General features: G+C 44.7%; 1 protein-coding gene across 2 annotated transcripts in view; it reads left to right on the top strand.

Annotated features, from left to right (window-relative positions):
* The window catches only part of LOC308664164 (uncharacterized protein), a 35,801-nt gene extending 25,770 nt beyond the window's left edge, over nt 1-10,031 (top strand). Inside the window, exons 5-7 of one of the 2 annotated variants that reach the window (XM_081321184.1) lie at nt 2,525-2,648; nt 5,361-5,464; nt 8,985-9,219. In XM_081321184.1, the coding sequence (XP_081177310.1) occupies nt 2,525-2,648; nt 5,361-5,464; nt 8,985-9,089 (333 nt within the window). In that variant the 3' untranslated portion in view covers nt 9,090-9,219. Of the gene's footprint in view, nt 1-2,524; nt 2,649-5,360; nt 5,465-8,984 lie in introns of both variants that reach the window. The other variant, XM_081321183.1, reaches the window with a different exon arrangement.
* Nucleotides 10,032-13,114: the final 3,083 nt, after the last annotated feature.

A 13,114-nucleotide genomic window follows, 5' to 3' on the forward strand; every position in this document is an offset into this window, starting at 1 on the left:
TTCTATTTTGTGGTGCATCATAACTTCAAACAGTTGCTAAGCAACCATTCATAAGTTGAAGACTATTATAAAAATAGATGAAATGACGTTGCTTCTCAGGTATTGTAATATTTGAATGGTCAGCAAAGGAGTAACAGTGCTCATATTTCTTATATTTTTTTTCTGAATGTTGCTACAATATATGGCAGAAATGTTGATTATCTGACCGCATGGATGCTGCAAGAGTCATAAGTGCAAGGACTAAGTCACTGTTTTCAGTGGTGGCTGCTAACTGAACGGTGGCTAAACAAATAGTTGTAAGTCGAGGACTACCTGTATGGAGAAAGAGGACAGGCTCAACTAGGTACCAGAGTGTTTTCAACAGAAGCCAGGACCAGAGGAATGCTGTAGATATAATTTAATTGGATTTCAGTAAGGCATTTGATAAGGTAGATCACAACCTACTACTTGATAAGATAGAAAAATGTGGGTTAGATAGCATCACCACCAGATGGATTCGTAGCTGGCTGACAGGCCGTACTCAGCGTGTGGTCCTCAATGGAACTGCATCTACATGGAAGGAAGTGTGTAGTGGGGTGCCCCAGGGCTCTGTTCTGGGCCCAGTGCTCTTCAACATCTTCATCAACGATTTGGATGAGGGGATAGATGGGGAACTCATCAAATTTGCAGACGACACCAAGCTGGCAGGAATAGCCAATACTCCAGAAGATAGGCTTAAGATACAGAAGGATCTGGACAGACTCGAACACTGGGCACTAACAAAATGAAATTCAATGGTGAAAAAAGTAAGGTTCTACATTTAGGCAGGAAAAATCAAATGCACAGGTATAGTATAGGTGGTACCTTGCTCAACAGTAGTAACTGTGAGAGGGATCTTGGAGTCCTAGTGGACAATCACTTCAATATGAGCCAGCCGTGTGCTGCAGCTGCCAAAAAAGCCAACACAGTGCTAGGCTGCATCAACAGAGGGATAGAATCAAGATCGCGTGAAGTACTAATACCACTTTACAATGCCTTGGTAAGGCCACACCTGGAATACTGCATCCAGTTTTGGTCATCACGATGTAAAAAAGATGTCGAGACTCTAGAAAGAGTACAGAGAAGAGCAACAAAGATGATTGGGGGACTGGAGGCTAAAACTTATAGGGGACGGTTGCTGGAATTGGGTATGTGTAGTTTAATGAAGAGAAGGGTGAGGGGTGACATGATAGCAGTCTTCCAATATCTCAGGGGCTACCACAAAGAAGAGGGAGTCAAGCTATTCTCCAAAGCACCTGAAAGCAGGACAAGAAGCAACGGATGGAAACTAGTCAAGGAGAGAAGCAACCTAGAACTAAGGAGAAATTTCCCGACAGTTAGAACAATTAACCAGTGGAACCACCTGCCTCCAGAAGCTGTGAATGCTCCAACACTGGAAGTTTTTAAGAAGAGACTGGACAGCCATTTGTCTGAAATGGTATAGGATTTCCTGCCTTAGCAGGGGGTTGGACTAGATGACCTCGAAGGTCCCTTCCAACAACAACTACTACTACTTCTTCTTCTTCTTCTTCTTCTTCTTCTTCTTCTTCTTCTTCTTCTTCTTCTTCTTCTTCTTCTTCTTCTTCTTCATCATCTATTATTATTATTATTATTATTATTATTATTATTATTATTATTATTATTATTATTATTATTATTATTATCTGTTGGTCCAAAAGACTTAGAAGATCCTGCACTGAGCAGGGGTTAGACTAGATGACCTTTGAGGTCATTTCTAGATCTAGAATTCTTCAGGAAGAACTCACTTTATGTACTTGTCTTCTGCCCTGTTTTTCTACTGGGAAGATTCCTGCCCTGTGGATTGTCAGGTGAAGCAGTAAAAACTGAATTTCTTGAGATCAGCTTGCAAATCTAATGCGGCTTCAGTGTTTAATGATCAAATCTAGAAAGCCAGTTTGGGGTAGGCCACCTTGCCTCTTTTATGACTCGTGGACTTCAACTCCCAGAATTCCTGAGCCAGCGCGGCTCAGCTTGGAAACCTCTCCCTTTTCCCCTCAGTGTGGCTGGCTGAGGAATTCTGGGAGTTGAAGTCCACGAGTCATAAAGCGGCCTACGCCAGGGGTAGGCCTCCTTGGCTCTTTGATGACTCGTGGACTTCAACTCCCAGAATTCCTGAGCCAGCATGGCTCAGCTTGGAAACCTCTCCCTTACCCCTCAGCACGGCTGGCTCAGGAATTCTGGGAGTTGAAGTCCACGAGTCATCAAAGAGCCAAGGTGGCCTACCCCTGGTCTAATGGTTAAGGCATCAGACTAGAAAGTGGGAAGCCACGAGTTCAATTCCTCCCTTAGCCACAAATGCCAACTCTGGGCCAGTCACTGCCTCGAAGCCCATCCCACCTCAGAGGGTTGTCGTTGTGGGGAAAATAAGAGGAGGAAAGTGTGCTGGAGATGTTCACTGCCTTAAGCTATTTGTAAAAATAGTACGGGGAGGGCGGGGGAGGGATGCAGATAAAATAATCACAATTTGAGCTTCTTCTCTGTTCAGGAGTCGGTGGACTTTGATCTGGCTGTGCATTTCACTGAGGAAGAAAGCTCCTCATTGGGCCCAGCCCCCAAAGCTTTTTACAAAGAGATCCTGCAAGACGGTCGTGAAAAGGGAAGATTTTTGGGTAAGTAAAGAATCCCTTTCCATTACAGAGAGTCCTCAACTTATGGACCTCATTGCTGTTGCTAAGTGAAACATTTTGCTCCATGTTACGCCCTTTCTCGCCCCCATTGATAAGTGAATCGCTGCAGTTGTTAAGTTAGTAACACGGTTGTTAAGTGAATCTGGCTTCCCCATTGACTTTGCTGGTCAGAAGGTCGCCGAAGTGGATCACGTGACGCCGGGACACTGGATCCGTCATAAATATGACTCCGTTACCAGTCCCCTGAATTTTGATCACGTGACCGTGTGGGGATGCTGGAATGGGCCTCCGTGTGAAAAACGGTCGTAAGCCACTTTCTCCAGTCCTGTTGTAACTTGGAATGGTCACCAAATGAGCTGTTGTAAGTCGAGGACTACCTGTCTCGCACCTGGAAGAAAAGAGAGAAAAAGACTTGTTTGTTTGTACAAATAGTCCTCGACGTACAACGGTTCGCTTAATGACCGTTCTAAGTTATATCAGCACTGGAAAAAAAGTGACCTTATAACCATTTTTCACACTTAACGACCGTTGTAGCATCCCCATGGGTCATGTGATTTACATTTCATTTCATTTCATTTATTATATTTGTATACCACCCTTCTCCCGAAGGACTCAGGGCGGTGAACAGGGCACATAAAAAATACATTCGGATGCTTGACAGCTGGTTCACATTTATGACGGTCGCAGTGTCCCGGGGTGTGTGTGTGTCATGTGATCCCCTTTTTGCGGCCTTCTGGCCAGCAAAGTCCACGGGCAAACCAGAATCGCTTAACGAATGTGAGAAGGAAAGTGGTAAACTGGGGCAAAGCTCGTTTAACCAACGTCTCACTTAGCAAAAAACAAATTTGGGGGCTCCATCGCGGTTGCAAGTTGAGGACCACCCTGCATTCTTCAGTGTTTTCATGAAACGATCCAGATGAAGGGATAGAAGGGAAACTCGCCACGTTTTCAGACGACACCAAGCCGGGGGGTGGGGTGGGGTGGGGGGAACAGCCGACCCTTTTGAAATTGGACTCCGAATCCTCCAGGTCTTCGGCTGGCCTTGTCTGGGCGTGTGAATCACGCTGCCGGTGATCAGGAATTTCACGGAACCACTGAAGGAACGTCTAAATGAAATCCTTTCACGAGATCTTGCGTATTGTCCAGCACGGGGTGGCTGGCATTGCCCATTTGGCTGCCCCTCCTCGTAGCAAGCTCGTCACTTTCTCGAGCAGAGTCGCAGGAGAACGCAGCCACAGGGCACGTGTTGCTTGGCTGTGGTGTAAATTCCGTCTCAACTGTTGTGTGGGCTTGCGCCGTGGCCTTTTTGTAAGGCGGTTATTTGCACATCTTACCTGTTGTTGATGTTGCAACAGTGCTGTGGCGGGGGTGTTCCGTGGCACAGCCTCAGAACAAGAGTGTTCAGGAATTTGTTGTGCAGAGGTCTCCTTGTGCTACCAAAGAGTTGCACAGACAAGGAAGGGTACTGAGAGCAGTAAGAGTCACACACAGGAGTACACTGAGTTGTAAAAGCAAAAAGTATTTTACTTTGAGGTGGTGTAAAAACAAAAAAATGCACAGTCAAAAATAAACAGTCCAGGTCATAAACAATAGCAACAGTCCAAAGAGTAATCCAAACTACAAAGTCTTCTTACCGGTCCAGAGGTCAATACACAGTTCAGGTTTACAACAGTAGTAAACCAACAGTAGAGCAAAAACAGTAATAGTAGAGAGCAGTGAGTTCAGAGAGAGAGAGAAGCTACGTTCCTAGCTTCCTCTTATGGCCATGAGAACACTTACACACCCATTGGCCAATTAACTTCTTAAAGTCATAACATTATGGTTAATATATTTTCAACCCAACATTGTAGGCTAACACCATATGCCTAACAAAGAGTCCCTTTTAAAATCTGCAAATTTAATCAGCCCCATCAAGCACACCAGGCTGAGATTCAAGTCCACGGGGAGGCTAAAACTAGTTAGTAGCTATAACAGCATACAGGAAGTCCTCGACTTACAACCACGTTTACTGACCTTTCAGACCTACAAACGGCGCAGGAAAAAAAGTGACTTTATGCCCATTTTTCACACTTAATGAGGGTTGCAGCATCCTCATGGTCACGGGATCAAAACTCAGATGCTGGGGCCACGGGTTCATATTTTTATGACGGTCGCAGTGTCCCGGTGTCGTGCGATCCCCTTTTGTGACTTTCTCACTTAACGACCGTGTTACTAACTTAACAATTGCAGTGGTTCACTTAACAGTGTCAAAGAAAGTTGCAAAATGGGACAAAACTCTCTTAACAAATGTTTCACTCAGCAGCATGAATGTGGGGCTCCGTGTGGTCGTTAAGTCAAGGACTGCCTGTATTGTTGCAGCAGTCCCCATGGTCACGTAATCAAAAGTTAGGCATTTGGCAACTGGCAGCTACGGATTTGGGTGTCATATGATCACCATTTGTGACTTTCCCAGCCGGATTCTGACAAGCAAAGTCAGTGGCGGAAGCCAGAATCAGAATAACAGAGTCAGAAGGGACCTTGGAGGTCTTCTAGTCCAGCCCCCTGGCCAAGCAGGAAAACCTATGCCATTTCAGATCAGTGACTATCCAGTCATTGTTCCACTGGTTAATTGCTCTGTCAGGAAATTTCTCCTCAGTTCTAGGTTGCTTCTCTCTTTGGTTAGTTCCCATCCATTGCTTCTTGTCCTGCCTTCAGGTGGTTTGGAGAACAGCTTGACTCCCTCTTCTTTGTGGCAACCCCTGAGATACTGGAACTCTGCTATCATGTCACCCCTCGCCCTTCTCTTCATTAAACTAAAGGTAAAAGGTAAAGGTTCCCCCGCACTTGCGTGCTAGTCGTTTCCAACTCTAGGGGCCGGTGCTCATCTCCGTTTCAAAGCCGAAGAGCCAGCGCTTGTCCGAGGACGTCTCCGTGGTCATGTGGCCGACACGACTAGACACCAAAGGCGCACGGAACGCTGTTACCTTCCCACCGGAGTGGTCCCTATTTTTCTACTTGCATTTTTACGTGCTTCCGAACTGCTAGGTTGGCAGAAGCTGGGACCAGTAACAGGCGCTCACTCTGTTACGCGGCACTCAGGATTTGACCCGCCAAACTGCCGACCATCTGATCAACAAGCTCAGTGTCCTAACCCACTGAGCCACTCTGTCCCTTAAACTAGACATACACAATTCCAGCAATCGTTCCTTGTATCCTTTAGCCTCCAGTCCCCTGATCATCTTTGTTGCTCTTCTCTGCACTCTGTAGCAATAAAATAAAAAAAGTCATGCTCACTGCCTTGCTTAGCCATGGAAATTTTGAGCTCAGTTGTGATTGTAAGTCGAGTTGTAATCTTTTAAGTCTAATTGTGCAGTACTCCTCCTTCTTATACTTATGCGAATTAGGGATCTGTCTCTCTGAACTTCTTCGGCATATTTTCGGACTTAAAAGTGTGTTTTTTCCCCCCTCACTGCCAATCTCTTATTAAGTTCACCTTCTTTTCTCTCTACAGTTTATAATTTTCATATACCGGTAGTCCTCAGCTTACGACCATGTTTTTTGACAGTCTGAAGTCATCAGAAAGGATGCTTTATATGACCTGTAAAAGCACTTATGGCCATTGCAAACTGTTGCACGATCAACCCCCACCCACCCCATCAGCTGCTCAGCTGAGTGTGATTCGGTTGCTTGGCAACAGGCTTGCATTTATGACAAGTTGAGCATCCTGAAGTCACCTGCTCGTGATTTGGGGGTGGGTGGTTGTTTTTTTTTTTTTGCTAGTTTGGTTTCTGGAGAAACCCATCCCTTGGGGAAGGTGGACTGGCTTAACCGACGTGGTGACTCACTTTACGATTCATGGTAAAACTGGTCGTAAAGCCAAGTTACCAGTCAACGTGGTAACTCGACGTATGACAGCAGTGACTTAACAGTGAAAACTCTGGTCCCTATTGTAGTTTTAAGCTTGATTTGCTTATTTATTTATTCAATTCATTGGCCGCCCATCTTACCACCGGCCAACTCTGGGCGAATTATAGCTTTCACAAAATACAACTGTACAAAACCTACACACAACACAAATAAAACCCTATAAAAGTACAAATACTCAGCCCTATCGGAAAGATGGGGAAGAAGGCAGTCAGATAAGCGGCCGTGTGTGTGTGTGTGTGTGTGTGTGTGTTGGCGGCACCTGTTATTAATCTCTTACAGTGGTACCTCAGTATTCAACAGCTTCAAAACTCATTGAATGTGCTCCTCGACGTTATTTTGATGCAAAATTATTGTCCTGATATTCGTAGTTTCTTTGGTAATTCAGCCTGCTGCAAAAGGAGAAATAGGGGCGACATGACAGCAGTGTTCCAGTATTTGTGGAGCTGCCACAAAGAAGAAGGGGGGTCACATTATTCTCCAAAGCACCAGAGGGCAGGACGAGAAACAAAGGATCAGTTTGATCAAGGAGAGAAGCAACCTGGAATTAAGGAGAAACCTCCTAACAGTGAGGACAATCAACCAGTGGAACAGCTTTGCCTCCAGAAATTGTGGGCGCTCCATCCCTGGAGATTTTTAAGAAGAGGCGCTAGACAGTCACTTGTCTGAGATGGTATACACCTGGAATACTGCATCCAGTTTTGGTCACCACGATGTAAAAAAGATGTTGAGACTCTAGAAAGGGTACAGAGAAGAGCAACAAAGATGATTGGGGGACTGGAGGCTAAAACATATAGGGAACGGTTGCTGGAATTGGGTATGTGTAGTTTAAGGAAGAGAAGGGTGAGGGGTGACATGATAGCAGTGTTCCAATATCTCAGGGGCTGCCCCAAAGAAGAGGGAGTCAAGCTATTCTCCAAAGCACCTGAAAGCAGGACAAGAAGCAACGGTTGGGAACTAGTCAAGGAGAGAAGCAACCTAGAACTAAGGAGAAACTTCCTGACAGTTGGAACAATTAACCAGTGGAACCACCTGCCTCCAGAAGCGGTGAATGCTCCAACACTGGAAGTTTTCAAGAAGAGACTGGACAGCCATTTGTCTTAAATGGTAGAGGGTTTCCTGCCTGAGCAGGGGGTTGGACTAGATGACCTCCAAGGTCCCTTCCAACTTCTTCTTCTTCTTCTTCTTCTTCTTCTTCTTCTTCTTCTTCTTCTTCTTCTTCTTCTTCTTCTTCTTCTTCTTCTTCTTCTTCTTCTTCTTATTATTATTATTATTATTATTATTATTATTATTATTATTATTATTATTATTATTATTATTATTATTATTAGCCTTGGTGGAGCAGTGGGCTAATGCCTCCTTAAGTAACACCAGCTGCCTGCAATTAGTGCAGGTTCGAGTCCCACCAGGCTCAAGGTTGACTCAGCCTTCCATCCTTCCGAGGTAGGTAAAATGAGGACCCAGATTGTTGGGGGCAATTAAGCTGACTTTGTAATAATGCCACTTGGGGTGTGTGTGAAAGCCCTAATAAGCAGGCATATACATAGAATGAAGGCTACTGCTAAGCTTGTAAGCCGCCCTGAGTCTTCGGAGAAGGGCGGGATATAAATGGAATTAAAATAAAATAAAATAAAAATAAAATTATTGTATAGGTTCTCCTGTTTGAGCAGGGGGCTGGACTAGAAGACCTCCAAGGTCCCTTCCAGCTCTATTCAATTCTAAATGATTCTAAAAAGGAAGAGGGGGATGGCTGCAGAGGGCGGACAGGAAGTTGGCCATGCTGGGAAGGTCACCGATATAGGAAAAAGGACAGAATTTATTTCCCAGCCAAAACAAAGGGTCCCCCCTGGTTGGTTTGGCACTTGTAATTTTGGGTGCCAGTCGTGCCTTCCAGAACTAATTAAGTTCCAGTAGCAAGGTACCACTCTACGTGTAGTCCTCGACTTACAACAGTTCATTTAGTGACCATTTGATGCTACAACGGTGCTGGAAAAAAGCAACATGACTTTTTTTTTCACCGTTATGACCGTCATAGCATGCCCATGCTCACGTGACCAAAATTCAGACTCATATTTACGACCGTTGCAGGGTCCCAGGATTATGTGATCGCCTTTTGCGACATTCTGACAAGCAAAGTCGATATTTTTTTTGGGGGGGGGGGGAGAGCCAGATTCACATAACAACCGTGTCTCTAATTTAACAACCGTAGTGATGCAGTTAACAACTGTGGCAGGAAAGGTCGCAAAATGGGGCGAAAATTCATTCATGTAACAACCGTCCCGTTTAGCAACGGGAATTTTGGGCTGAATTTGTGATCTAAGTCAAGGACTGCCTGTGTTAATGACGCTGAGGATTAGCTGTATTTTCTCTTCTCTCCTTCTCTGCTTGCTTTCAATTTCTTTCCTCTTCTCTCAGATCACGTCACTGGAATCGAGATCAAGGAAGAGACGCTCCAACCAGGCAGCCCTGAACTGGAGGCAGCCCACGAAACACAAAGGCCGTGTGGGGAAGGATTGGTGAAGCCACTTTCCCAGAAAGGGAACGCCGATTTAGAAAACCCAGAGGGGAGAACGCTGCCAAGGAGGTGGCTTTGGAAAGAGGGCCAGACCCTTAACCAGCATCTAACTCACATAAGCGAGCAAAAACATTCACGTCCCGAATGCGGGGAACAATTCCACTATCAGCTGCCGGCGGTACAGCATCAGATGATCCACACCGACATCAAACCGAAGGCGCACCAGAACGTCTGCCCGAAGGAGATAACACCTCTCAGCTATCCCGGCTGCGAGAAAAGCTTTACGCACCAAGCAATGGACACGGGGGAGGGGTCGGGCGCACGCGGCGCGTGTGGGAGACGCTTCCGTGAGTGGATTCAGCCAAGCCGGCATCGCGTAATGCAAGGCGGAGAGGCGGCTTACGAGTGTCGTTTATGCCGGAAGAAATTCCGCAGAAAAAGAAACCTCGTCGCACACCAGAAGACCCACACCGGGGAAAGGCCGCACAGCTGCTCGCAGTGTGGCAGAAGCTTCAGCGAGAAAGCCAAGCTGATTCGACACGAAAGAGTCCACACCGGGGAGAAACCGTACGCGTGTCCCACTTGCCCGAAAAGCTTCAGTCAACGGGAGACGTTGCTGAGGCACCGGAGAATCCACACGGCTAGAGAGAAGCCTTATCAGGGTTTCGTAGGTGGGGAAGATTTTGGGCAGAGAGAGACGCCGTTGTTACGGCATCACAGGAAGAAACTTCAGCCACGCTCTGTGAAGCTGGAAGCGAATGCAGCTGGGCCCTCGGCTTGCGACCGCAACGGAGCACCCAGATTACTGTCGCTAAACAAGACTGTTGTTCAGTGAGTTTTGCCCCGTGGTACGACTTTTCTTGCCACGGTTGTCAAGAGCTAAGCCAGCCCAGTTGTTTTGTCGCAAGACGGGTGGCAAATAAATTAGTTAAATAAATGAATGAATGAATGAATCTCTGCAGTTGTTAAAGTGTTTTTTTTTAATCCCATTTATATCCCGCCCTTCTCCAAAGACTCAGGGCGGCTTACAATCTAAAGCACAAATCAATGTGCTTAGCAATAGCCTTCATCCTATGTATATGCCTGCTTATTAGGGCTTTCGTCCCCCCCCCAGCGGCATTATTACAAAGTCAGCTTATTGCCCCCAACAATCTGGGTCCTCATTTTACCTACCTCAGAAGGATGGAAGGCTGAGTCAACCTTGAGCCTGGTGGGACTCGAACCTGCACTAATTGCAGGCAGCTGGTGTTACTTAAGGAGGCATTAGCCCACTGCTCCACCAAGGCCCACAGTTAATGACACAGTTGTTAAGTGAAGTATTAGTACCACTTTTATAAAACCTTAAGTAAGACCCACCTGGAACACTGCAACCAATTTTGCTCACCGCATTACAAAAAAGCTGTTGAGTTTTTGGAAGAAGTTCAGAGAAGAGCAGCTAACCTGATCCAAAGCTTTGGAGACTTTGAAGAATGGCTGCAGGATTTGAGTATGGCAGGGGTCCCCAACCCCCAGTCTGTGGACCAGTACCGGTCCACAGCATACCAGCATACCAAGAAAAGCCCCATCCACAGGATACAGGCAGCACACGAAACCACACACACCCCGGTCTGCGGAAAAACCTCTCTCTCTACGGAACCGGTCCCTGGTGCCCAAAAAGTTGGGGGCCTCTGGTTTAGAGAGAAGAAATAGGGGTGGCATGATAGCAGTATTCCAGTATCTGAGGGGCTGCCACAAAGAAGAGGGAGTCAAGCTGTTCTCCAAAGCGTATATCCACCCTTGTGCAGAGTAAAGACAAAAGAGTACATGGGAAATATATCCTTTCTTTTTTCTCTTTTTTTAAATTTTTTTTTTATTGAAAAGTTTTACAATACATTTCTTTTTAACAAAACAAAACCCCTCCCCACCCCCTCCCCTCTCCCCAACCCTCCCCAACACCTCCCTCCCTCCCCCCTCCCCCCTCCCCGACTTCCCAGAGCTAAATACAAGGTATAAAAATACAAACAATCATAATCTACCTTATGCAAACAACAATAAACTATTAAATCTATTGCACCTTAACTCTTATAAAATAACTACAAGCAATATAAATATCACATCAATACTTTTTCAAATGCTAGATGAAACTTTTTAGTCCCATATTTATTCTGGATATAATCAATCCATTTTTTCCACTCCACAATATATCTCTGTTGCGAATGGTCTTTCAAGTATGCTGAGATCTTTGCCATTTCCGCCAGGTTGGAAACTTTTAAAGTCCATTCTTCTATAGTCGGCAGTTAGGAAATATATTTATTTTATTTTATTTATTTATTAATGGGATTTATATCCTGCCCTATCTCCCGAAGGACTCAGGGCGGCTAACAACAATAACATATAATAAGTACAGAAATTAAGATAAAATTAAAATTAAAGTCATCTGTGCAATATCCTTTCAAATATATCCTGTTGTCATCTTCTGCTTCATACGTTGCCTTTTGTTCTTTAAACATCTCCGCTCTTTATCCAGAGGCTCATCCAGTCCATCCAGCCACGAGTTTCTCTGCCTTCTCACCCGTTACCATGGATACCGTCCTTGCTTTCTTTTGCCCGAGTTGTTCTAGCTCTATTTGCAGGCCTTTACGTTTTGTGATTATTATTATTTTTTTGTCCCCCACTTCTTTCTCTTCTATTCTGCTGTCTCTGGATACTACCATGTCCACTATCCGGACTTTTTTTTTTAAAAATTCCACTAAAACTGGTTGTGCTTACTTCACTTTTCGTAGCGTGGCTTGACTGCTCTTGAAAAGCTACATGTCATCAACCCTAGCTAGAATACTTAAGCACATGGTCACCTAGGGCTACCATGTTGGGAAGTCAGAGAGAAAGTCAAGAGGCTGAGAATTTTAATTTTAATTTTAATTGGTTTTTTTTACTTTTTCAGGGATTGATGTAATTTTTTTAATTGTTTTTAACTTTTGTATTTCTTGTTTTAAATACCCTGTCAACCGCCCTGAGTCCTTCGGGAAAGGGCGGTATATAAATCCAATTAAATAAATAAATACTTGTGTATGGGTGGTTGTTAGTCCTGGGATGGAAGACCACCAGGAGATCCTCTACAGAAGAGTGTCCTTGGCAGTGCTTTTTTTGTAAAAGAAAAAGGTGCCGGAACTCACACATATCATACAAACCCGCCTTGCCTATCCTACAAGGTTCCATCCAAAAAAAGGTGCCGGAACTCCATTCTGAGCGTTCTATGACAAAAAAAGCCCTGGTCCTTGGTAATATTATGTAAGCAAAGTAACTTTTTGTGGCACCTTCTCGATCAGGGCTCTTCAAACCTGGCCCTTTTATGACTTGTGGACTTCAACTCCCAGAATTCCTCAGCCAGGAAGTCCAGGAGTTGGAAGTCCACAAGTCATAAAAGGGCCAAGTTTGAAGAGCCCTGTTCTAGATAAACACACTTGCACTATACGTATATATTTATTTATTTATTTATTTATTTTAATTCCATTTATATCCCGCCCTTCTCCGAAGACTCAGGGCGGCTTACAAGCTTAGCAGTAGCCTTCATTCTATGTATATGCCTGCTTGTTAGGGCTTTCACACACACACCCCCAAGCGGCATTATTACAAAGTCAGCTTAATTGCCCCCAACAATCTGGGTCCTCATTTTACCTACCTCGGAAGGATGGAAGGCTGAGTCAACCTTGAGCCTGGTGGGATGCGAACCTGCACTAATTGCAGGCAGCTGGTGTTACTTAAGGAGGCATTAGCCCACTGCTCCACCAAGGTATATATGATTGTATCCTAGAATGAATTGGTCAGCTTACGGTATATAAATAAAATTATTATTATTATTATTATTATTATTATTATTATTATTATTATTATTATTATTATATTATTATTATTATAATAATAAAAGCCTTCCATCCTTCCGAGGTAGGTAAAATGAGGACCCAGATTGTTGGGGGCAATTAAACTGACTTTGTAATAATGCCGCTTGGGTGTGTGTGTGAAAGCCCTAACAAGCAGGCATATACATAGAATG

This window comes from Vipera berus (genome assembly GCF_964194415.1).
Source record: "Vipera berus genome assembly, chromosome: 2".
Classification (NCBI taxonomy): Eukaryota; Metazoa; Chordata; class Lepidosauria; order Squamata; family Viperidae; genus Vipera; species Vipera berus.